The following is a 25,590-nucleotide window of genomic DNA, read 5'->3' as shown; positions in this document are numbered from 1 at the left end:
TGTACTGCACCTGGAATTAGATTGCCTAATTTAAGCTCTTCAATTCATACAAGACTGGTGCACCAAAACACAATTTGTTGAAAGTATTTTCTTTCCATGTCTATGGAACAACCCCTGTGCCTGTAACTTAATTACTGGTTAGCCTCTTTTAGTCCTTATTCTGAGAGGAAGTGTTCAGAGGGAAATATTGATTCTTAATTCATTATTTGGCTTTAATGAGGTCCTTATTTCAATCAATCCTCTAAAGACAGTTCTAGAATAATTCTCTAATGTCATAGCCAGGAAACTCAATTGTAAAAATGGAATAACCTGAAAATCCCTGGTTTACTAGCATGGGAAGCTCTTTTCTCTTCCTGGTCACTACTTCATATTTGAAAAACTTACTGTATGGAAAATGCCTAAGCTCTAGGGTGAGCTTGTATTTGCTCAGATCTCAAGAGAGCTGGATTAAAATCAGAAGCCTCTTAGTTGAGACTTCTGAGGAGGAGAGAACTCTTTCATCATTGATGTCTTTTACTATTGGTCACCAAAGTTAGTCTTTGGCACAACCCATTGCATATAGTAATCCAGACAGTTCCTCACTAAGAACTGAGAACTGACACAGTCAGTGGTTTCACTCCACAGAGGAGTCTCTTTGGATTGTAGGCCAAACCAGAGGCAGATGAGTAGAAAGCAAAATTGTCATTGATTTGGTGGCTGAACAACCTGTCTGAAATGTCCATTTAGCATGGTCAGTATTGTTTGCTTTTGACAGATTCTGCTTCTGTTACGGTGCAAAAGCTGCTCGAACTAAATCAGGTAGCTGTTTCTTATCAGCCTATTTCACTGTTTTCCTTTAAATAGGAGGGCAGGGTTCCACTTCTGTATGCAGTTACCCTTACTTTCCATCATATTAGAGCCTAAACTAGCCTAGTGTGGCCTTGCTGTTAGATGATGGAAAGAATGCAAAGCTAAAAATCTTAAATACAAATAGCAATTCTTCCCTCAGGAAAAAGCAAGAGCTAATTGCTGTGTGAAAAAGACACTTGCTTTTTGCTTCTCCCAGATCTGGCTTCTCTAGGGATTTTAATCTAAAAGAAAATAACTTCAATTCCCATATGAATCACTGCAGACCACACAACAGCTACCTCAAGTATTTACTTGTGCCATTCCTTACCAACGGTCTTCCTTGAGCAAAATGCAAGGAGAGGGGAAGGAAGAATTAAAAAAAGGCAGAATAGGATCATAGAAAGGAAGGAAAAGAAATCTAATAATATTAAGAATCAGGGCTCTTAGAAGTGGTTTGTCTTGAAACTTGGTGCTCCAATACAGTTTTCAGCAATAGAAAGATAGATTGTATTTTCTTGGCCAAAGAATCTTTAAATGCCTTTAAAAGGTACCCATTTTGTTTGGCTGACTTTTTGTAGCCAGCACCCCTAAATGAAGGTGTTGTAGTGGTAAACAGAAACACCAGTTCCCTGTGCTACAAAACAGAAGAGGTGGGATTGATGGCTCAAGGAAAAAAGAGTAAAGTTTAAAAAGAAAAGCATACAGAGCCCCTTTCAGTTTTCAAGTGCATTTCTGAAGCACCGACCCTGGGCACACCATACTTTACAGTGTAGTGTTCTCGGTGTGTAAAATTCTGCTCGGATGAAAGCAGAAATCCAGTTGAAGATGCTCTTCAAGCACTAAAAGATATGCAGTCCCTGATAAACAAGCCACAGCTTACATAAATTCCTTTCTTAATAACTAATGATCAACTGTGGTCATCAGTGCTGTTAATCTGTTCCTATTACACCGTTAACTACTGCCTGCTAAAATAGATAGCAGCTATTTAATCACTTCAAAGCCAAGAACAAGAGGTCCTTAGCTGCCAGCTTCCTCAGTGGAAAGACAAGCTTATTTTTGGATTTATCTTTGCTTAGTCCTAGGCTCCACAGACACTAAACAGAGGCTACTGCAATCAAGACTAAAAGTCTTCCATACAGTTTGCAGGTTTTTATATTAATTTCCAAAACATCCTGCCAAGTTACAGCCTCTCCGCTCTTCCTAGGAGGGAAAGCGGGAGCATTAAACACTTCAGTGTTTAATAAATGCTCTAATCTGCCTGAGACAACTCACACAGGTGGAGATAAACCAGGTGTTTAAAATAATCACTTGCAAAACAATATAGCTATGAGAGAACAAAACCAGGGGACAGTTCAGGGGGGACAGTTAGAAAGCCTTCAGCTGGTACAGGTTACTGTACCATTTAGGGGACAGTTAGAATGCCTTCAGCTGGTACAGGTTACTCTATTTTAAGATCTTCCATCTAATAATCCATACCTGATGTTAAATAAAAATGCTTTAGGAAGGTGTAAATGACTGAGTAGCAACTAGGCTCACAGAAATCTTCAGTCTTGGCATCTCTGCTTCCCTTCACTCTAAGATGGATCAAGAACTCTAGGCTTTTGGTTATGTGCTCAGATTCACAGGGAGCAGATGCAACTGGCTCTATTTTTATTGCCTTTAAAAGCACACAACATATGTATTTTATATATATATATATATCATATAGCAAGAGCTTAAGTCTTTCTAATCTTGAAAATCAACTCATAACAGTGAAATCTTTACTTCCCACTCAGTTCATGTTCCCATGTCTATAAACAAGCTCTTGTAGATCTCATAACAATTAAATTCACAAGTGAATACAAATGTATCATTTATTTGAGGTGGACAATTCACATCATTAAAAGTCACAGGTAACAAATCTTATCTTCAATTTGAATCAGAGGTTTATTTTAGAGTTTTCAGGGGCAGCTTCAGAGAAAGTAAAATACAAAAGATAAGCAGCACGCATCACAGATCAGATGCGGTCCAAGAAAAACACTAAAATGAATCCTCAGAATGAAATTTAAACAGCAAAAAGAAAAACCCTCATGGGATGAAAAAGATACATCTTGAAGACAATCCACTGAATGGCTTTTCTGCAGTTATTTAGTTTTAAAAATCATGGCACCAGCATATCCAACCCTTTCAGCTGCAAGGAAGAGAAAACCTTTTCCTAACATAGTCATTGCATAAGTCTAAAACAACATACAGAAAGTTTCAAGTACAGGATTGTGGTCTGAAGTAAAAATTCCATTTCTAATTTAAAAAATGAGAAGGCTATCTGTTTTTCTTCTCTCCATCCACTGGTTGATCCGTTTCAGAGTCATATTGGCATTTTTCCACACAATTCCTAGGGAACCAGCCTCGTTCTCTTATTCCACCTTAAGACATGAAAAGTTGCATTAACTTGGAACAAAACATGAGCCACTACAGAGCAAAAACACAGGACTGTATGACACATCAAGAAGCTTCCTAGTTGATTTTCTTTTCTAAGTCAGGACATCTAAGTCATTCTTAACATCACTGCCTGGGGACACATGGAATCTCTCCCACTGCCTAAAATGGTTTAAGATATCTCCAAAGTTTTCCACTACTCTACCTTCCTTACTATGAGAAAATCTTTCCTAATATATTATCTGAATCTTTCTATCTATAATTCAAGCTCACAGCTCCTCTTTCTACACACCAAGGACACAGGAAGCAGCTAACAAATTTCTCTACAACAGACTGTAATGCATCTGATGACCATTTGCATATACCTTGGCTTTCTCCTCTCCCCTATACCAATTCCTTCAGCTTTCCTTATATTTCACATTTTCTAGTACTCTGACTATTCTCATTGTTTTCCTCTCAATTCTTCACAGCTTATCTCCCTCTTTCTTGAGATGCAGTAACTGCTTTTGTTTGTGGCAGAAGTTCAGCTGAGTCTCTGCCAATGCTGACTAGAACAGAAGGATTAGGACAAGAGGAAATGGCCTCAAGTTGTGCCAGGGGAGATTTAGATCAGATATTAGGAAAAATTTCTTAATCGAAAGAGTGGTGAAGCATTGCAAAGCATTGGTACAGTCTACCCAGGGAAGCGGTGGGGTCGCCATACCTGGAGGTGTTAAAAAACCGTGTAGATCTGGCATTTAGGACATACTTTAGTAGGCATGGTCATGTTGGGCTGACGGTTGGACTTGATCTTAGAGGTCCTCTCCAACCTTAATGATTCTATGATAACTTCACGCACCTGGGAAGCCATATGCTTTTTTCTTTTTTGCAAGTGTTGACTCATATTAAGATCATGAACACCTTTTTTCTTCCCAAGAAGGACTGCTACTTAATCAATTTTCCAGCTTGTCAGTCCTATCCATTTATAGCATTTTTCTATACATTAAGAAATCTCATCCTATTTTGAAGCTTAGTTCTCCAAAATGCCAATGTTACTTTCGATTCTAATCCAGCCTGTCAGTATACACCAAGCTCCCCAATCAGACACCACATTTCACATGCTTTAACAAAATATTCAATATAGCACAGATATGTCCAGCTCATCTTCACAATAAGCAACACGATACAAACTATTACCCTGCACACTCAACGACTCGTTTAGATTTGATGTTTGAAAGAGTTCATTGGAGTGAGCTTCCAAAGAACTTCTAGTCCATGAAGGTCTTGGACTTCCCATGAAAACATGGACACTTCCAATCAGTGATTTCAATCCACTGAGCCAATCTGTTAGCTGCCTCTCTTTCGCTAAGGAAGGATGTACATGCAATGAATTCAGAACTGTTTGGAAGAGACAACGCACCCTCAACAGAAAGTCTAGCAGGTAAAATTTTAGCTTGGTCCTAAGCAGGAGTAAAAAAATGTAAAGTGTTAAGCACAGGTGGCTGCGATATCTCTCTGCAGACCAGGACGAGTCTTAATGTCTTTGATAGTTATGTAAATGCATGTCACCTAACTACACAGGTACTGGAATTGATTCCAAGTCAAAGACATAATGTCTCCTTGTTCTTCCTGTACAAAGAGTAATCACACACCTTATATGTCTATGGAGTGTTTAAGTAGGAAATCTGAATCTTTAAGAAATACCACTATTTAAATATCGAAAATAAGTCACCATTATCTTCTTTAGAGTCTAGAAGTCTAACCTTTCCTTAGAATACAAAGTGCCCCCTTCCCATTCAACCTTCAATAAACTACTAAATTAATGTTCTTTCAGTCTGACAGATTCATTTAATGTTTATCAAAACTGGTAGATCTACCAGACGTAAAAGCAGCAGATGTGGTTCTAGAGGGGAGAGGAGCCAATACCAATGTCAGTCACCTTGCATTTTGAAAACTGAACTTGTAAAGTCATCCACATTTCTAGACAGCTATAAAATTGATCTGTAATTTTCAAAAGAAAAAGTGAAAATAACTGCTTCATACCATCAGCAGTTGAGTCGAGAATCTTCTCACCATACATCCAGTGTCTGGGGAAGAAAGCATAACAGGTAATTAGATGCCAGAACTCATCACAATATTTCTTTTAATCAAACATAAAGGCATGGAACCACTAACTTTAAGCCTCTCGTGGCTAAAATCAGATCCCCTTTACTCAGTGCAATTCTAGGTTCTTCAGTGCACGGTGTTGTGAAGAATGTTTTAACACCTTTAGTCACAGGGCAGCAGACACCACTGTAGTCTTCTATTGCTCGATACCGCACCTACAAATTTGAACAGAACATGACAATATATCATTGCAAAGAGTTATGGCCTTGCTGACAGTTTAATAACAAAATGTCAGTTCAAGCATACTGTTAGATTTGAGCATAATGACAACAGCTGTCAGAAGGACTCTACATTCTAATTTAATTGCTTAACAATGAAGCAGTCATCTTTATTACCACATTTCTTACCATCTGGAAACTAAGTATCAAATGCAAAAAAAGCTAAATGTTAAGTTTAATTAAGCAGAGGCTGAAGTACACTGTTTGTGTGGAAACACGAAGTCTTTATTTAATTGCTAGGTTTAAAAGCAAGAAAACAAATAGTCTCAGCAATTACTTACGTTTATTTAAACTGATAATTCAAAGTAATTTCAGACCAAACTTCACAAATACTTACACTCCTTATTCGCTTGTCTGCTTTCTGTTTCAGTTGCTCTATCTACAAATGATCATAAATAGAAATTTAGACTGTTTAGTTTAATACTTGTGTATTCAACACAAAGTGAAGTCAGCTATTGAAACCATTCAACAAAGTCAGGAAATATCATTAGCATTTGAAAGCAGTCACAGAAGCATGACTTCTAGTCTACCAAACACAGGAGAACCTTTGACAGAACTCCTATTTCTTAGGAGAACTCCCATTTCTTTCTTATTTCTATGTATTGCTAGTCAGTATTTTAGTTATTTAAAAAGCTAGTATATTACTGTAAAGGAAAGGAGACAGTTGGACAGTGGGGAGGATTAACTTGAGACATTATTGAAGATCAATTACCGTCAAACTGTACTGATGACAGCCATCTCTTACTGGCCAATCCAGGCCGTCTCCCTCAGGAACCCCAGACCACGTAAACACCTGCCTGAAGTTCTTCCATTTACTTCCCATGTCATAGGGAAAAATAAAGGTCTCACCCGTTTGGTAGTACTGGATTCTGTCTTTGGCCTGGAAAATAATTAAGAAATATAGTACATAAAAACATACCCTACTAACTGCAACTGAGCAGCAAATATTAAGAAGGCCAGATCATAAGCCCTGTATGGGTCCATGAGACCTAACGGCAAACATTTGGAGGCAAGAGCAGTAAAATCCTGCTATACTAACGCAGCCTTTTGAAACTGTTTACAACAATCACAGTGTTTAGAAGCACGCCTGGTTTGGATTCCCACTCCTTCCACCCTTCAACAGCAGTCAACTGGCTACACTGATAAATCCACTCCACATGCCGGTTTTATTTTATAGCTCTCTTCAAAGACTGGTTCCTGACTGTTTTTGAGTACTTACAAAGACTCTATAGCTCAGGATCCTTGGATTAATGATCTTGAGCATAATTCAACATTAGTGGAGTCTATTCCACCTGTGTATACAGGCACACTCCTGATTGCCCACATTCTGCAGTCATGAACTTTTCATTCTTTCAGTTATGGTGACATCTAGTGGGGAGCAGCCACAGAAGAGTCTGTTCACTTTGGTGTGATAATGTCTTTTTTATTAAACACTTACATACTACAGTCTGTGTTCAGATTTTAGAAGGGACACTGTAGCACTCTGATTTACAGTAAAAATTTTAATGGACTATTCCAAATTCAACTACATAGTTGCAACAAGATTTTCTTTCATTTACAGTCTATTGACCTATTATTCAAAGGTCTAACAGGACCGGGATCCAGCTAAGCTAGATTACAAGCAAAGAGAAATCATTACAATACTTAAGTACTTATGCACAGTCAAGATCCTCATGCTAATATTGCCATCGAGTAAAAGGACAACAAAATAGAAATGAAACATTTGTGGACTTGTACAAAATAACCCGGTAGCACTGAACTAGCTTCTAAATGTTGAGACACTTTAGCTTCCTCTAAACTTAGCTTCCGTTGCTTGGCTATGCATCTTCTGAAAAATTTTGTAAAAACCTCTACAAAGATATGGGATTGGAAGGGAAATCTAAAGGAGAGACGAGTAGGTATCTCATTATTTTCTAGCACCTCTTCAAAATCAAAGAAAATCCTCCCAAGTTTAATCAGAGAAGTAGGAAATGAGGAGTATTACAAGTCAAAACATGCCACTCAGAATGGGCAGAGGAGTTAGACACCGACAGGCATAATGAAAAGCAAAGATAACTCAAGTTTTGAAGGAAAACACCCACATATTCCAGTAGAAAAGCAAATTCTTAAAAACAAATGTTCTTCTGTGGTCACACCAATTCACAAAAAAAAAAGAAAAGTAAAATATATGCAGATACAGGATTTCTCATCTATTCAGTGAATTTCAGGAAGGTGAAAAGCTGATTGTAGGTATCAAGTCAGAGGTGAATTGAAATAACTTTAGTTTAAAGCCAGACAGGTGAAACAAACTGATAAATACGGAGAATGAATTTTGTAACAATACACTACGAGAGTATGTTAATAAAAACTTACCTTTTCTTCAATCCAGGACTCGATTGAAGTTTTATTTGTCAAAATGACTTTCATCTAAAAATAAATTGAAGTGTTAAGCAAAGAAAACTTCATTTAACACACTAAATTTGTTTTAAACAACAGAGCAACTGTAATAGGCTGAACCAAAACATACAAAACATTCAAAATTCAGAATTCAGCATAGATACATTAAGTGTACAATCCTAGCTGGTAGCGTTAGACAGTATCACACAGTACTTCAGGTTTTGCTCTTGTATTTTTGTTTCCTTCCAAAGATCTCAAACATTTGAAGTAACATATTTTATATGTTTATTCCTATTTTCACAGACAGGGAAACGTACTCCTGAAATACAAAGTATTTTGCCTTTTTCAGAGAGTTTATAAAGCCCATCTCTTGTTTTCTTAGTTTATTAGATTTTCACCTCCAAGTTCTCCCATGAGGAAAGTAAAAACAATTGTGGTAACAACAGAGGAATTGGGAGAAAGCAACATAAAACCCTGGAACAACAGAAGTTATAAACAACTGCTACTATCTCAGTTCTGAATTGTTTCTGCTCCACAGCTAGGCTAAACATAGAAATATTAACCTCTTTGTAACCGAAGCCATAAACTCACCTGGATAATAAACAGCATACCAACGGCAATAGTTGTTCCCAATGCCAGTCCTAAGGCAAATAAAGATGCAGCAAATGCAGACAGTCCAAAGGGAATAATAGGTCGAGGGTCTCTCTTGGCTGCACTCATGTCAATTTTTACAGAACTCCACCCAAAAGATATCTGCAAACAGAGAACATCACCATTCAGCTCTAGAACATTCTGACTGCTGAAACAAAACAAATTACCAAAAAGAAACCTGGCTCTGAATGTAGGTGGCCCAACTTCTAGCAGGCTTATAAGGCAACTGGAATAATAATAAAAAACAAAGAAAAGACTTTTCCTCTCTTCAGAAATACTTTCTTTGCTAGATGTTGTAGTTTCCTCTACGTGGAAAGCTAAACCAAAACTACTATCTTGCAAGCTCCACAAAAAGTTAGGCCTATATTAAGAAAAAGGACTCTAGCACACCAAGAAAATGGAAGTGCATTCACCAGTTTCAGACAGGAAGTGTTTCACAGAATGCCAGGTTAAAAGGCGGATCATTTGGTCCAACCCTTTAGGGGATATAGTTTAAACGATATGGCCCAGAACCTGGTCAACCAGAGCCTTGAAAGTGTCCAGCGTAGAGGGATCCACCACTTCCCTGGAGAGGTTATCCCAATGTTCAACTGTTCTCATGGTGAAAAGTTTTCTTCTGGAATCCAATTCGAATCTCCCCAGGAGAAACTTATAGCTACTACCCTTTGCCTTCTCCGTCTGACTCCTCCTAAAAACAGTCTCCATCCCCTTGGTAGACACCCTTTATGTAGTGATTGAAAATAAAGTGTCCCCTAAGCCTTCTCTTCTCAAGGCTGAACAAACTATGTCTGCATAGCACAGTATCCATTTTCAGCAGAAAGACTACTGTTTTTTCTCTGAAAGCTTTAGCAGATAGCAGCTCTCAACACTACTACTGCTCTACAAACAGAACACAACCTTCATCCGCTGCACATGATGTTTTCAAGCTCTTCAGGGCAACCACAAAAGCTGAAATCAAAACTCATAATCTTAACCATGGATCTGAGATAAGCAATGTATTTCAGAATAAGATTTGCTCATAGCTGCTTATTGAATTTTCCAATTTAAAACCAAATTCAACATAACTTAATTCCAGTTACAAAATGAATGTACTTTCTTTTCTCCTTGAAGAAAGGGATACAATTCTAAAAAAGTTGCAAGCAAAAGAAAATAAATAGCACCTAACTTGTGTGCTGGAAATAAATAGCAGTAGTTTCTGTGCCATCCAAAGACAGCCTGCCTCTATATAAAGTGGTACTCAGAAACTGTCTGCAGTCAATACAAATCTCCAGGAAACTCCTAGCAACTATGACAAACAATAAGGGGAAAAAAAGGACAGAAAATAGAAACACTTTCTCTGAATCCTCCTCCAATTAATGGCCATACTTCTCACAGACAGAGCACAGAACTGAGAGTAAATGCTGGAAGAATAACAAGCAATTCCATATACTACTTCTCACAAAACCAAATAATTTCATACTTCCAGAGACGAATAACCCATCTGAATTAAACAGTGTTGTTAGCATTTAATTAAGTTTCCTTACTCTGTTGTAAAGCTGAGTGTACATAGTCATAACAAATATGAAAGAAGCGTGAATGCATCCCAGTGGAGCCAAGAGGAGAAACAGCGTGAAAGATGCATGATTCTGGTAGCCGCAACAGTTGTTGATCCAAGGACAATGATGATCCATCTTCATGACACATCTGTGAATAATAAGTATTGATTAAGATAAGGGACATTCATGATGTTTTGTCAAAAAGCTCAAAGAAAAAGAACTTTCTACTATTGAGTCCCCATTCATTCATTCAAACCTACCAGTTTTTGACAGATCAACACAAAAGTGCCTTTTTTGTTGCTATTCAAAATGATATTTCCTGTTGTAGAGTGAAAGAAAGCAAATTAAAAGTGCTCCCAGGTCCTACCCTTTCCAATTATCCTTTCCCCACTTTACTCAAACTTGCTAGTTACTAATAAACACCATATCCTAGAGCCAGGAGACAGAGGCCTAGAATGGGAAGCGAAAAGCTATCAACACAATAATTAAGTGCTAATATTACTACCATTTGTTTTAAATAAGCACAGCAGGAAAATACAGGAAATATCAAATCCCCTATGAACTACTCGAAGAAAGAACGTACACAGACAGAAGTGTGTTAATGCCTCTTTCCTTTCAGTAGTACCCCCTGAAAGCCTCATCAATCACAACACATTGACCTCACACCACTCTAAGTCCTTTAGAAAAGTTATTTAAAAAGCATAAACACCCTAGAGACACTCTTGTATTCAATATAAAGCTGGCTATCTTGGTTTAGCTTACAAGTGCAAAAAAACCACCTGTTTAAAGATTTGTCAACATCCCAAATTGCATTGTAAATCTCATTAATTAAAGTATTGCAATTCACCTGCACCAAACTTAAGTGATAAACAATCAACTGAATTACACAAACGTTCAGCTCCTCTGAAAATAAAAGTTAATCGTTTTGGAATTACTGACCTCATTATCTTTTTAGCTAGTTCATTCCCAATAGGAAGTTCAGTTTCTCCTCTTTAAAGAATTAATTATTGTTAATTAGCATGTGCTCAACTGCCACTGTATAAGTTCTTGAACATGTAACTGTAATTATCAGCACAAGTGTTTCTGAGACAGTTCCTAGAACTTAGCTAGAAACTTCACCCTGTTCAGGTGGGGAACAAGTGAGTCCATTAATGCACTAATACCTGCCGTAGCATAAAAGACTTTCGGCAGTGCTCTGAGTTACCTACTTCATTGCAACAAGCCAGAAATCCATGTGGAATGAGTTACTTTGGCCAGAGTTAAGAGGGCAGAAAATTCTTAAAGCAGAGCAGCAAAATGATTTGGAGATTTTGCTGTAGTTTCAACTGTTTTAAATAACTTGCTTCTGCAAAGACAGTCTTTGGGATCTGCTGCCATTTTCTCTTAAGTCCTCAGTGTAAAGATCATTGCCCAAGAAAGTGAATCTAATTTTAAACCTCAGGATGATGCAGCCAAATTACAGAACTGCTCTAGAGTTTCAGTCTCTACTTCCTAAAAGCAGACTGACTGCACAACTTGTGTTTATAGAACTAACAAATGAATGTGTACCTTGCAACACCCTTTCACCATGTTCTCTAACAGTCCTTTAGAGCAGGACCTGCCCAGTAAACCCAAGATAAATGCAGCTACAGCCTGGGCTGCAGACATCTGAAGTGGCTTGCTGTTTTCAAGCTGCACTAAATTCCAGCAGCTATTTATAACACAAGCATCCTTTAGCTCAAAACAAGTCTGCTACAAGACTAACACATAACAAAGCACCTTTTTTTAAGTTAACCCAAGAGGTTTACTAATTAATTCACTTAACATGCAGACTCTCCTTGAAAAACAACTTTTAGTAAACAGTAAAAAACAGTCCAAATATTCCACTCAAATCAACATATAACTCCTATGTGGAAAGATGTCAGAACAGGCATTTCTACTCCCCAAGAAGGTGAATGATTGGACTCAGGACTTAAAGGATTGAAAGATTTATAGGCATTTACAAAGGTTCGCTTCCCTGAAGTAGTACTGCAATATTTTGTCATAACGTTCTTAGGAGGAACAGATTTCAAGCTAACAAAAGACTAGTTAAAGACAGATGTATTTATCAAACTAAAACACAGTAAAACCATATAGAAATCTTACAACTAGAAAGTGGAAATATTTGAAACGTGAACAGTGCTCATATGTCAGTCTTCTAAAAATGCACAATAAAAGACTTGGAACAATAAATCATACTATTATATCTCAATATTAGCTTTGATGATGTTTTAATATGGATTTAAAATAAATTCTAAAGAAAGACAGTACCTGTTGCACTTCCGACAGTGGTGAGAACGTGGTGCCTTGTAAGACTGACACACTTTACAGTATTGGAGATACATGCAATCCTGAGATTTTTCCTTTAAACAGAAGAATAGGCGCGTTAGATGCATACATAATTCTACTTCTTTGCTTTCTTCTGGCAGGATATGTTTCATAACCCTACCCTATTTAATGGTAGATGGCAAACAGAGAACAAAACAAAATGAAAATCTCTTGGCTATCAACAGAGCCATTTCCCACTGCTCAAAGTACCAGTTACTAAAAGAAATAAACAGTTCTTCCGTCAGGAAGAGTGACTGCATAAACGGGGTTTTGTAGTGAAGTTCTGAGAGTAAAAAAAAAACAGCATGAGGCCCTTAAAAAAAAAAAAGCTTGGGCACCACATCCTGCTATTTTATACCAAGAGCCAATTGAGGCTTACTAATATACAGTATTAGTAAGCATTAACATTCAACCAGCTCGTTTGCCACTCTCTCTCTCTTTTACAAAGACATGCCACACAAAGATACTGCAAGATAAGAGACAGACAGCTTTGTAGATGGCAAGTACGAATATTGGCCAAAATCTTCTGTTCAGAAAGCAGAATACACACTTGTCTTGCTACGACTACAACAGGATCCTCTTTGTTCTACAGTCTGTCCTACAAACGTCCCACAAGTAGAGAAGTGATTATTACTAACCTTTCTATCATGCCACTGGAACACAAACTCTGGCCACCTGTCTGAACCTGTATCGTTCCAGTCCTTGACTACTACCCTTCAAAGTGATTAAAGAAATGAAAGAAATGCAGATTTCTACCTCAACTTATAACACTGTAGTGAATGTAAGATAAACATGGAAGTTTATTACCAGTGGCAAAGTCTTCAATACAACATTGTCTGCATGAGTGTGCAGACAACCTTGAAGTTCTTGTTCTCAGCAAACAGTACTTAAGAGAATCACTAGGTTGGAAAACACTTTGAGATCAAGACCAATCATATCTGTCCACTACTAAACCAGATCTACAAGCACCTTGTCTACTGGTCTTTTAAACACCTCCACGGATGGTGACACCTCCCTGGACAGCTGTTCCAGTGTCTGTGAACCTTTTCAATAAAGAAATGTTTCCTCATATCTGATCTAAACCTCCCTTGCTACAATTTGAGGCCATTTCCTCTCATACTATTGCTTCTGCCTTGGGAGAAAAGTCCAATATCCACATCTCTACAACCTCATTTCAGGTAGTCGTAGAGAGTAACAAGGTCTCCCCTAAGCCTCCTTTTCTCCAGCCTAAATAACCCGTTCCCCCAGCTGTTCCCCGTAACACTTGTGCTCCAGACCCTTCACCAGCTTCGTTGTCCTTCTCTGGACACGCTCCAGTGCCTCAATGTCCTTCATGCAGTGAGGGGCCCCAAAGTGAAAACTGTACACGTTTCCTTTTGCTTTGTTTTGAAAAGCACCTACAAAACAGGATGAATGCTGCCAGTAAAGCAGCGTTACCATTCAGCCCTGACAAAACACGAGGAAGGTTGCCAGTAAACAGCATTACCGCTCAACACCAGATCACCGTAAGTGGTAGAACAGGGCAGGGATGGAGCGAGCTGGAGCGTACTGGAAACACTGTGGACGGCAGAAACGGTGGAGAGAGGCCGCGAGCGGGGATGTGGAAACGAGATAAGGAGCAAGGAGCAGCGTGACGGCCCGGCTGCACCCTTCGGGGAGGAGGGTGGCATCACAGGACGGGCGGTTCCTGCGCCTTCCCGACCCCTCTCAGCGAGGGCGGCCCGGGCACAGAAGCAGAGCCCGGGGAAGGCGATGGGAAGGCAGCGCTTACCGGCGTCCACCCGAGCGGGACGTACCCCGGGCCGATAAACATAGCGCTGAAGTAGTTGTAGAGGATCATGACGGTCCAGTTGAGGAGCATGATGAAGTTGACGCTTCCCCCGGCCGTGTCCAGGGGCCAGTACCACAGCGCGGCGTCTGCCATGGCGGTGGCCGAGCACACGGCCACCACGGCCAGGGCCACCAGCGGGCCCCAGTGGCACAGCCGCCGCGCCCGCCGCGCCGCGCCCAGCATCGCCGCTACCGCCACCCGCCCGCCGCCCCGCAGCCGCGCATCGCTCCCGCCGGCTGCCGGAGAGAGAGAGGGAGCGAGGGGAAGGGGAGGGAAAGAAAAGGAGGGAAGAGGAGGCGCCGGGGCCCGCCCGGCCACGCGGGGGGAGCGCTGCCCGCGCCGCCTCCGCCACTGGCGGCGCGCGGCAATGGCGGCCCCCCCGGAAACGGCAGCCCCGGCAATAAGGGCCCGCCTCGGGAAACAGCGGCCCCTAGTAATAGCGGCCCTAGCAATAGGGGCCCCTAGCAATAGGCTCCCCCCCGGAAACAGTGGCCCCCGGCAATAGGGGCCCCGGGAAAAAGCGTCCCCCAGCAATAGCGCGTCCCGCCCAGTGATACCAAAAATGCCAATAAATAAACTCTCCAAGACTCAGTTTGGGGTTTGGGCAAACGAGTGCCCTTCATCAGCCCTGGGCGGGGCGAGCGAGCACTCGGCATGGATCTGTGCAGCCATGGGGCGGGATGCATCTCCCACTCACACGCGTGTGTGTGAATCTCCCAGGAATCTTACGCATCTTCTGTTCCTTCCCAAGGACTCGCTTTAATGTTACCACGAACTTCACAACAGCCGCATCTCTGGGTAATTTGGAGCCGGCTCCAGCTCTGCCTGACCTTGCATTGGAGACCGGGAAAGGCTGCAAACAGAGGGGACTGCAGGAGACACCTCTGCTCAGCACCGATCACACTGAACACAGGGTGTGATCATCTCCAAGGAATGAACAGTGTCTGGAAAAACACTGCTTGAAAGCAAACATGCTGTCAGAGGGACATTCTGTCTAACTTTCAAAAAAACACAAAAAAATCCTCTAATCCCAGGGTCGCGCTGCTTCAAAGCACCTGAGCTGTGGGGGTGCGAAAGTTTCGCCGGAACCCGTAGCGAAGCGCCTGGGGGCGGGGGAGGGACGCTTTTGCGTGTAGCACAACGCGGAAACGGCTCTGCTGAGTGCGGAGCGGCTGCGCGGTACCGGCTGCGAGCGCGGGGCTTCCCCCGGCACCACCGCATTCTCTGGCACCGGCGGCGCCACCACCATGTCCTCCGATTTCGAGAGCTACGAGCAGGATTTCGCGGTGCTGACGGCCGACATCACGGGCAGGATCGGGAAGGTGCCCAAGCTGGTAGGAGGTGAGCGGCGGCGCGGGGGCAGCTCGTCTCGCCCAGCCTTGCCCAGCCCTGTCCAGCCCTGCTGCACCGCAGCACCGAGCCCTTCGTCTGCAGGAGCCTCCCCAGAGGCTGCGGCTTCTCGGCAGCCGGCGCTTGGGCCGTGGCGGGGGGTGTCAGGGTGATGCCACCTCCCTGGAGGTGTTCAAGGAGGTGTCAGGGTGATGCCACCTCTCTGGAGGTGTTCAGGGAGGTGTCAGGGTGATGCCACCTCTCTGGAGGTGTTCAAGGAGGTGTCAGGGGGTGTCAGGGTGATGCCACCTTCCTGGAGGTGTTCAGGGCCACGCTGGATGGGGCTTTGAGCAGCCTGGTCTGGTGGGAGATATTCCTGCCCATGACATGCGAGGTGGATCTGGATGTTTAAAGTCCCTTCCAACCCAAACCATTCTATGATTCCGGGATTTCTCTCTTCTCCCAAGTGATAGGTGATAAGATGAGAGTTGCACCAGGAGAGGTTCAGATTGGACATTATGAAAACTTTCTTCACCGAAAGGGTTCTCAGGCACTGGCAGAGGCTGATCAGGGAAGTGGTTCGGTCACCATCCCTAGAAGTGTTTAAAAGATAAGTAGATGAGATGTTCAGGGATATGACTTAGTAGTGGGCAAGTATGGTTGGGCTCAATGATCTTAAAAGTCTTTTCCTCTGAGTGGTTCTGTAATTCTGTGATTTCAGTGTAGTCTGTCCCAGTATCCTGTCACCCAAATGTGTTTTCTTGCTTCTTACACAGGAGAGCCGAGCCCCAGCTGCATGTCTATTCGAGCAGCGAGTTGTCTCATGAAATTTGTTAGGATAACCTGGCAGAATGCTGTTTGCTGGTCCAGCCCTCCCCTGCTGACTTGCTCTGCAGCCGCACAAAGTTCCACCAGCACAGCTGGAGGGCTGAGCAGAGCAGGGGTCAGAGCTGGGCGGGCAATTCTTGTTCCAGCATTGCTATGGAATGCAGTTTGTTAGGATCACCCCACAACATCAAGAGTAGAAATCAAGAAGTCTTTTCATGTGGTGTAGACAGAATTTGTGCGTGATTTAATCCTTATCTGGATTTTTGCTGTTTACCGTTCAAACATTTCGTTTGGATAATTGACTGTAATGACTCACGAGTAGGAGCAGATTCAAAGAAATCAGCGCTTATTTACTTAAATGTGTTTGTCAGTAGCATTCGTGGTCTGATTCATGACATATCCCTGCAGCAGAGACGCTAATGTCTATAAGAGTGTTAGGTAGAAAGTTGGAAATGATAATCTCTTTAACTGAATTCTGTAGCACATGTGAATCAGATCCCTAATATAGTGCTTCTGGTACAAGACAGGAGGAAGCTGAGACTCGTGGATTTCTCATCTGTCCCTCTTGTAGCTCATCTTAATGTCACCTCTCTTTTCAGATGATTAAGTATTTCTGCTTCCTATGCACATTCCCTGAAGCCTTAGGATACTTAAACCCTGGAAGTGGGTTTCATGTAAGGAGGGAATAAACTCACACTAATAGTATACTTTTCCATATAACTAAAGGAAAAGGATACCATAGATCCAGAACCAAAGAATTCCATCCTACTTTTAGAGTGGGGAATGCATCATGAAGTGATGAAGTAGTGACTCTGAACAGGATTTGAGGTAGGTGGTCAACTAAAATGTATGATCACACTGCACCGTTAATTCAGAGGTCCAAAATACATCTAAAATTAATGAACAGGAATTTTAAGTAAAAATCTGGCTGATTCTGGAAGGTGGTGTCCGGTTCTAATCTTAGCAAGTTAGAAAGTCTTCTGATAAATTTGAGTTCACTGACCAATCACAGGCATGATTAAAAGTGAGGAAACTATGCCTTTTCGTCAGCTTAACAAAGCTCTTCTGCTGTTGAGCCTAACAAGGACATGGGAGGATAATTCAGTCACAAGTTGCAGGTACTTATGAGATGGAAAGCTTTTTCTGTTTTGTAACTGACACTTGCAAAATGAAGAAGGGAGAGACCCGAAGAGTCCCTGTGATTGAAATTTAGAACTGGTGTCTGCTCAGAAATTCCATTAAACCTGTAAGTGGCCACTGGAACAATTTACTGAGGGAATGCAGTGATTTTTTCTGTAAGGCAAAGAATCTAATCAAGGCAGTATTTGCCCTTGCCTCACAATGGGCTGTTCACTTTTTAGCACAGTAAATATAACCAACCCTTGTAGGAACAGGGAGACATAAGTACACTATTGGCTCCTCTTCTGAATATCAGTGGTGCTACACGGATTTATGGACAAAGAATAGAGATCTTATTTCCTAATTGTATAGATTTTTAGAAATCAGCAGTGTCTCATCTATAGCAGGACATATATTAGTAGTAACGGATTTCACAATCCGGTCTTTGAATCAGTCTCTCTTATTCACTTAGAGAGACTTTTGAGCTTAAGTATGAGATGTTTGAAGAGTGTCATCTTAAACTGTGACGTAGCCGAGAAGCAGCTGGCTTTGAAATCATGATTCTTTTATGCGGACTTTAGATAAAAATGAATACATATTCCCTGCAGAACTGTTAGTGTGGTACTGGGCTAAACGGCCTCAAGATAAGACAATCTTTTTTGATTTTTTTGTGTGTTTTTTTTTTTGTGTGTTTTTTTTTTTTTAAGAGTTGTTTTTTCCATGTTAGGATTTGAGGCTGCTCATACGTGGTTTGGACTGGCTTGCATTGTAGCTGCTTCTTGCACTGTACATTTATGAATGAGTGCGTTGCTTCAGCGTTCAGGGCTATTCTGTGTTTCATCAGCAAAAAAATTATGTATGACTTCAAAACAAGTTGCAATCTTAGATAGCAGAGGCATTTAACCACTTGGAAAAAAATAAATCTCTGACTGTGTTGCACACTTTAATCAGAAGTATTTTAAATACCTGTTTTTCCCTTGTTTATTAATAGGAATATTTGCGAGATCTTTGCTTCTTCATCACCGGAGGTTCCAGTTAGTTCTTGTGGAGGTGTCTGGGAAAGCCTCAAAAGAGGATTATGAGGTGGGAAGGAGATGTGGGGGGAGACGCACATGAGGTGGCAGTTGTCAGCTGTATTGATTTGAGAGAGATTGCTGATGGCTTTCTTCATCCTCGCTGGAAGAAGCAGGGTGAGAAGTGTAAGGACTTGTGCTACCTCTGCATAATACAGAGAGATCTCCTGAAGTCTAGTGACGGATTTATTTCCTTCTGCTGCCCAGGATGGGCTTGCTGTAAGCTTTGCATTCAGTTGAATTGGAGAAATACTGGTTAATTGTTTTTGCAACATTCCTGCCTTTGGTGTTGTCAGGACTTGATGCTGTCTTCTGTTCTGGGAGGATGATGGCTCAACAAACAATCCTATTGTCAGAAATGCATAAATAGTTCAGCAAGAAATGTAACAAAGGCACTCTGATACTACAGAAACAATAAGCATCAGGAACAATAGAACATCGTGGAAAGAAATGTCTTCTGTTAAGGCAGACATCATCTGGAGAGTTAAAGAAAGTGTTCTAAACAGAGAAATGACTTTTAAATAGATTTTCCGTGATGCTGCTGCAGGTCTTTGAAGAATGAAGGTTATTGACTGACTGGTTTATTAATGTTCATCCTGTCTTGTGTTTTGACCAAAAATGTATATAACTTTTGAATGTTTGATCTGAAGGTGAGTTTTATCAGCACAAGTGGTGATAACTTAGTCTTTTCCCAGCACAGTAGCTTCTGAGTCATGATGGTTTTATATGCGAGTGGTGTCATTCTTTTTATACTCGATACTTGATTTTTTCTGCTGGGCAAGGCACTGTATTTCAGTTTCTAACAGATTTGGCTGGAGAGAATTCCACCTTTAATATTCTAGTGTACCCCTATACTGCAGTTTACTGTCTCCATTTCAGATCTGGCTCGTTTTGTTCTGTCTCTTGAACTCTGTTTTATAGCCTGAAGAGAGAAACACATGTATCGTTCCGTTTGTCTCTGCTGTTGGACAGTAACTTCTGGCAGTGTTGAACATGTAAACCACCTCAACCAGAGTAGCAAAATCTACACGTGGATTATGAACTGAAGCCTTCTGTTAATCAGTCTCCACCTCATCACTTCCTAATAAGAAGAAGCAATTCCTGGAGCAATGAGATTACTCAATCTCAGGCCAGATTGTTTTAATCTATTCCTTCATTGTGAGATCGAACCCATGTTGTGTTATCTTTCTACACTTGTAGGCAGATTTCTGCCTTTCTGTAACAGCTGTATTTTCCGGGACAAAACAGTGGCTAATGCAAGGGCAAAGCTGAAAGAACTGAGGAAAATGTAATAAAAGCTTGTTTCTTTTAAGAAAGTGATACAGTCTTGTGTACAAAGACAGAACAGATTTCTTTGTTAGCAATCATTACCCAGAGGAAAAAAAACACTTTTGTTTCTATTGTTTATCCATATTTTGTCAACTTGACCAGTTGAATTATACAAGCTACGTGTAATATTTTCCTTAGGCCATTCTGTCTGTCAACTTAGAGACAAAAGTTCTATTCTAAATTTAGATATAGTTATTGGAGCATTGGATTTATTCTTTAAAGTATATTATGAATTCTGAATAAGAAAAGAATTATAAAGGACCCTTTTTCATTGTTGGATACGATGAGGGTGCATTTAAGGAAATGATCAAGTAGACTGAAAACTACTAAGACACAGTGGAGTAATACAGTTAGTAATGTGAGGATCTTTAATTGAATCGTAACTTGTTTGTCCTGATCTACTAGATGAGTGTCAAGCTTCTCTCTCTCTGAGTAACTTCCTCTGACCTCATCTGCAGTCTCTGAACCCCCCCCCCCCCACCCCCCGTCACCCTATGGATATTGTCCCTTTTCTGTGTGGATTCTGACAGTGAAGTTGTTTCCTTAGCTTAACCGTGGCAGTAAATCTGAAACTGAGTGGTTTAACTGAGAAACCATGCCAGCAAGTGCTGTCTGACTGTCAGTGTTGTAGCATTTCATGCTTCTGTTGCTGATATCAACAACAGGCCTAGAGATACTGGCAGTCCTGCAGCAGGTGGCTCCAGGCAGCGTGCGTGCACCCACCGGCATTTTGCATGGAGGTAGCTGGAGGAAGAGATGAAAGCAAAAGATAGTGGGTGATACTTAAATTTGGTAAGCTTGTTTTTCCTTACCAAAGTGACCCTGCCACCCCTTCTTGCTCTGAGGACTACATGGAATCGTGTACACTAGAAAATCAGAAGTTGCAACAAGTTCAGCTGCTCTCCTGGAAGTCCGTGGAGATATTGCTCCAAAGCTGCAGTGCTGGGATGTTGCCACATGCCTGCTCCCACGTCTGTATTGGAAGGAGCAACCAAGTTCTGTTGTCTGTAAGCCTCGCTCCCAGCAGTTACTCTGGTCACCAGCTGGATGATGATGTATTGATAAATCTGAGATGATGTTAAAGTGCAGCTGTGGAGTTGGGTTAAAGTTCAACTTACTAAACCACTGAAGATCATTTGAATACCCTCTCACTTTTACTGGAGCCGTTTCAGCCAGACCTCCTTGTGTAATGATGAGTTTTCCCTACCAAAGATCTGTACCTTAATAGCTCTGTGGGTAGGTAAGATCTTACTGGTCAGTGGAGATGCGGGTAATTCTTTTAATCACAAGTACGCACAGAATTTGTACAGTGTGAAATATCTTCCCTAAACCCCCAACTTTGTATCCCTAAATTTCAGGTTACTTGATATGTATTGACGTTGTAGTCCAGAGAAACACTGAAATTGCTATAGTACATTTATTTTTTGCGGCTGTATTTTTAAATTTCATTTCAATTTCAGTAAGATGGTGTTGTGTAGTTTATATCTTACGTTGTTTTTCATTTTGTCTGTCATCATCTTGCTGGCTTGCAAATGACAGAAAGATTAGAGATGTTTGGGATGTCTGTTAGGAGAATTAAAATGTACAGGCAAACAAGTGGCAGATTCTCTTTTCTTTTAGGGTTTAGTTACGTTAGGAAGATGAATCACTAGGTATTACATTTTCTGGCTTGGGTGCCCTCATGAGAACCTGGTGGGGAATTAAAGATGTTGCTAGCAGAGAACTAAATGTGCTGCACTGTAATAGGCATCTCCTACATCTACTGCTGCAGCAGGAGCCGCCGAACGTGGTAGTGGGAATTCCAGATTTGCAAATATGCGTTTTTTTCATGGCTTTAGCTTTGTAGAGAGGATTCCTTGATGAAATTCTCAGTCTCTTTCAAGAATGAGAAGGGAGACGGTTATCTTCAAGATTTTATTCTAGCTAGTTTTGCCAGACATACTGTTGTATCCTCAGAAGACTTTTTGTACTCCTTGCACAACTAATTATTTGCAAAGATCCCTGTGTTATCTTAAAGGTGTAAAGATAATCATGAACCTGATCCTCTTTGCAGGCAGAACTCCAATGTATGTAACTGAAGAAGACAGATCATGGTGTTCACGTGTCCTTAAGTGAAAAGTGCGCAGTATGTTAGGTAAATGAGAAGGTAGATGGTTGTGCCCCTGCAAATAAAATTCAGGGTGCTATGGAACAGCAGTGGGAGGGCTCAGCTGAAATACAATATGTTTGTGCTGGGAGTGCTTCACCAAAACCTTTTTAGCAATATAATCATTTCAGAAATGGTTCTCTTCTTTTCAAGGAAGGTTATTTCAAGGGCATATTTTACTTTATATGGCAGAAATTATGATTTTGATTGCTACTTCAGTGTCCCCTGATTCCTGCCTATGGCACTAAGTTTGCTCAAAAAGAAAGCATTTCAGCCTGTGAGGAGCTAAACTATATGCATTTAATAAAGGGGTTCCACAATCAGTGGCTGTGGACTGCAGAGGTTCAAAGGAGATCATCACATAGTCCCTTTTGGTCTTTAGTTTATCAGTTCCAGGATACAAAGATCACGTGGAAGAGAAGCAAAGGATTTGGACTTTGAAGTTTAAAAACGCACCATAAAGTTTCTTGTGCCAACATAGACGTACCCATCATGATGCATGGGGAGCAGTGACTGGAGAAATTTCTGTGCAGTTCACTTTTTATCTGCTTCATCAGGCAAACCACCAGCACAGATGTCTCACAGTGCTCTTGGTTTCAAACAGTGACGTAACATGTTGTATGCTCAGATTTTTTATTTTAACTTCATTGAGACAATTTACAGTGGATTTACGGTCAGAAGGATGGAAGATGTGGCCAGAAGAGGGGCGTAAGGTGACACAAATGACGGTACTGCAGCCCTTGAATGCCCAAATCAGTTAATCAATGTGGGGACCTTTTTATTATCCAGTTACTGAACATTCCTCAGAAAATATCCTTTCATGCTGTAGCAAACTAAGTGGGAAGGCAACTGGATTTTTTTGGCAGGTGTGACACAATCTCAGTTTATATTGGATTCTCTGCCTGAGGATGGATAGTTAGAGACCGGTCAAAAGTCAGATGTGTTCTCTATAGTTGGGTTATAGACTTGCTGGGGACCCTTGCAGCTCATGATTGCTACATGTGTCTTATAACTGATTTGAATTTTTTTTAAATTATCATCTTTTATTACTAATTTATACTTCTGCTGTTACTAGAAAACAGTGGTTTTCTTGTAGTTTCCGTGGCATTTTGGTTTGTTTCTGCGGAAGCAAAAGAAACTGTTCCAGACCTGGCATAGGAAAAGAGGAACAGAAACCTCATTTTTTCGAGAGTAGCTGTATTCCTTATGAGTGGGATGCTTGATTTTGTGCATCTCATATTTTGCAAATAAATAGGATAAGCCTTTGTTCTTGAACCATATTTTTTCTGTTTGATGTAAGTACATGCCTTCTCATGCATTTGTACACACCTAGCAAGTGCTTGCTGAGGCATAGCCCCTATACCTGGAGCAGCTGTAACTGCTTTCCTAGCTAGCAAATCATGTATTACAAAGCAAAAGAATTCAAAGGTTCTCCAGTCTCATTTTTTTTTTTGGTACTAATGTGGGTATCACGGTGTGTGATGATATCACACAGAATAAATCCCTTGGGTCAGTTTTAACTGGTACATAAAAGCTTTGGAAATGGTATATTTTTCTTTCATGGCAAGAACACAATTATATTGGTATTTTCACAATTCTGTTTCAGATGAGAAGAAGCAGATGGTTGCAAATGTTGAGAAACAGCTCGAAGAAGCAAGGGAACTGGTAGGTTTTTGGCTTTTCGTATGTTAACTGGAAATTCCTAGGGAAAATAATAGGATCATTAGTGGTAACATTTAGCACGCATGGTGCCCTAAAAATACTTAACAGTAATGTATTAGAAAATGAAATAGTATTTTTCTAAATAGTTACTTATTTGAGGATATGAAATACCCAAGAGGATTGTATCCTTTTAAATCTTGTGTTAAGTGGTCTAAGTTCTGCCTTATTACTGTAAGCTATTACAGGCCGCGGCAGGCTTTGAGTTGTGGATTAGGTCTTTTTCTTTAGTAATTGAATTAAATGTTAACGCACCTGGACTATGTTTCTTTTAAGTAAGAACTATGCATCTATTTGATCTGTCTGATTGTCTTGTAGAGCAGTAGATTTTTTTTTCTCCTTTGGCAAGTGAGGGGATATTTAGTTTTTTTGAAGTTAAGAAGCAATGGTATTGGGGGTTACTGATACAAGAAGAGTATGCATATTAACCGAGCATTAGTTATTGGTCCGCACTGACAGAAGAAAGCAGTTATGTGTTAAGCAACTATGACTTTTTTTTTGTTATTTTGTTCCCATTACAGCCTGTCACATCTTCCTTCTGGATGCAGTATGAAAGTAAAGTTCTGTAGATATGGAGTAACTGAGCAAAGGTGTTGGTGACAGCTGAGGTTGACTTTTTCCCACATCAAAATTGCCTTGCCTGAAGTTGCTTTGTTTATTGCTTTCAAATGGATTGGTCTATCTAGTGTCAGAAATGTAATCTGGCTGTTAGGATAGGGAAAGGAAATTAGCTCTCCTAGCCTCAAAGTTCTTGTAATTGAGCAACTTGAATCAATGATTTAGTTACTAACTAAACTAATGGGGTGTATTATGAAGAATGTGTCCAACAGATTGAAAGAGGTTCTCCTCTCCCTCTACTCTGTTGTAGTAAGACCCCATCTGGAGTCATGTGTTTAGTTCTGGGCTTCCCAGCTCAAGGAAGACAAGGAATTACTGGAGAGATGCCAGGGGAGGCCACAGAGACGATTAGGGGACTGGAGCATCTCTATCTTACAAGGGAAGGCTGAGGGACTTGGTTCTGTTTAGCCTGGAGAAGAGTGAGTGAGGATCTTATCAATACTTACATATCTCTAAAGGGTGGGTATCAAGAGAATGTACCCAGCAACAGGACAAGTGGCAGTAACAGAACTGATGAAAAAGATCTTGTTTTAAACTAAAGCCTGCAGTAGAAAATCAAAATAAACCTAATTCCTTACTACTGAAAGTTTTCTTACATTGGTTTGTTTCATTGTCTCGAGCAGTCAAAGCTGGGTTTAGCCGATTCTGTTTATTTCCCACTTGGCTAGGAAATAACACTCTTGTGTATTATAAATATTATTGTAGAGGCAATTTATTTACATTTACCGACCACTGATTGTTTTAAAACACTGCCTGCCTTGTTTGGGTAAGACCACTGGTGTGATTGATTTCATCTATGTGCAGAACTGACACCAGAACTTTCAGACTCCCAAGCTGCCTTTTCAAGCGGGAGCTGTTGAGTCAGAGGTCTCCGGAGAGCAATGCTGTCATTCCGCATCCCCTATGGAGTGTCTGAATGTTATTTTTACCAGGATTTTAAGTAAAGTGAATGTTGTGATAACCTTAAGGAAATTCTTTGAGTATGAAATCTAGCATGTGGTACAAGAGCTGGAATTAGCATTCTTGAGGGAAATTCAATTTTTAAGAAGAAAAAGCTGTCATTTGCCTTTATGTTTTATGACGG

At 40.8% G+C, this 25,590-nt stretch overlaps 2 protein-coding genes across 8 annotated transcripts in view; one reads left to right on the top strand and one right to left on the bottom strand.

The window, feature by feature from the left end:
• Positions 1-14,870, bottom strand: part of ZDHHC6 (zinc finger DHHC-type palmitoyltransferase 6) — a 79,240-nt gene extending 64,370 nt beyond the window's left edge. For 3 of the 4 annotated variants that reach the window (XM_054071170.1, XM_054071167.1, XM_054071168.1), the window contains exons 1-9: positions 14,286-14,870; positions 12,458-12,549; positions 10,157-10,316; positions 8,574-8,735; positions 7,959-8,012; positions 6,319-6,486; positions 5,944-5,985; positions 5,398-5,543; positions 5,266-5,309 (exon numbers count right to left, since the gene is read on the bottom strand). In XM_054071170.1, coding sequence (XP_053927145.1) covers positions 5,266-5,309; positions 5,398-5,543; positions 5,944-5,985; positions 6,319-6,486; positions 7,959-8,012; positions 8,574-8,735; positions 10,157-10,316; positions 12,458-12,549; positions 14,286-14,528 — 1,111 coding nt within the window. In that variant the 5' untranslated portion in view covers positions 14,529-14,870. Of the gene's footprint in view, positions 1-2,774; positions 3,231-5,265; positions 5,310-5,397; positions 5,544-5,943; positions 5,986-6,318; positions 6,487-7,958; positions 8,013-8,573; positions 8,736-10,156; positions 10,317-12,457; positions 12,550-14,285 lie in introns of those variants that run through there. The other variant, XM_009570611.2, reaches the window with a different exon arrangement.
• Positions 14,871-15,492: 622 nt separating this feature from the next.
• The window catches only part of VTI1A (vesicle transport through interaction with t-SNAREs 1A), a 277,855-nt gene continuing 267,757 nt past the window's right edge, over positions 15,493-25,590 (top strand). For all 4 annotated transcript variants that reach the window (XM_009570579.2, XM_054071515.1, XM_009570578.2 and 1 more), the window contains exons 1-2: positions 15,493-15,686; positions 23,776-23,834. In XM_009570579.2, the coding sequence (XP_009568874.2) occupies positions 15,593-15,686; positions 23,776-23,834 (153 nt within the window). In that variant the 5' untranslated portion in view covers positions 15,493-15,592. The remainder of the gene's footprint in view (positions 15,687-23,775; positions 23,835-25,590) is intronic.

This window comes from Cuculus canorus, chromosome 7 (genome assembly GCF_017976375.1).
Source record: "Cuculus canorus isolate bCucCan1 chromosome 7, bCucCan1.pri, whole genome shotgun sequence".
NCBI classification, from domain to species: Eukaryota; Metazoa; Chordata; class Aves; order Cuculiformes; family Cuculidae; genus Cuculus; species Cuculus canorus.
Note: the sequence above shows the minus strand (reverse complement) of the source record. Positions and strands in the feature narration are given on the sequence as shown.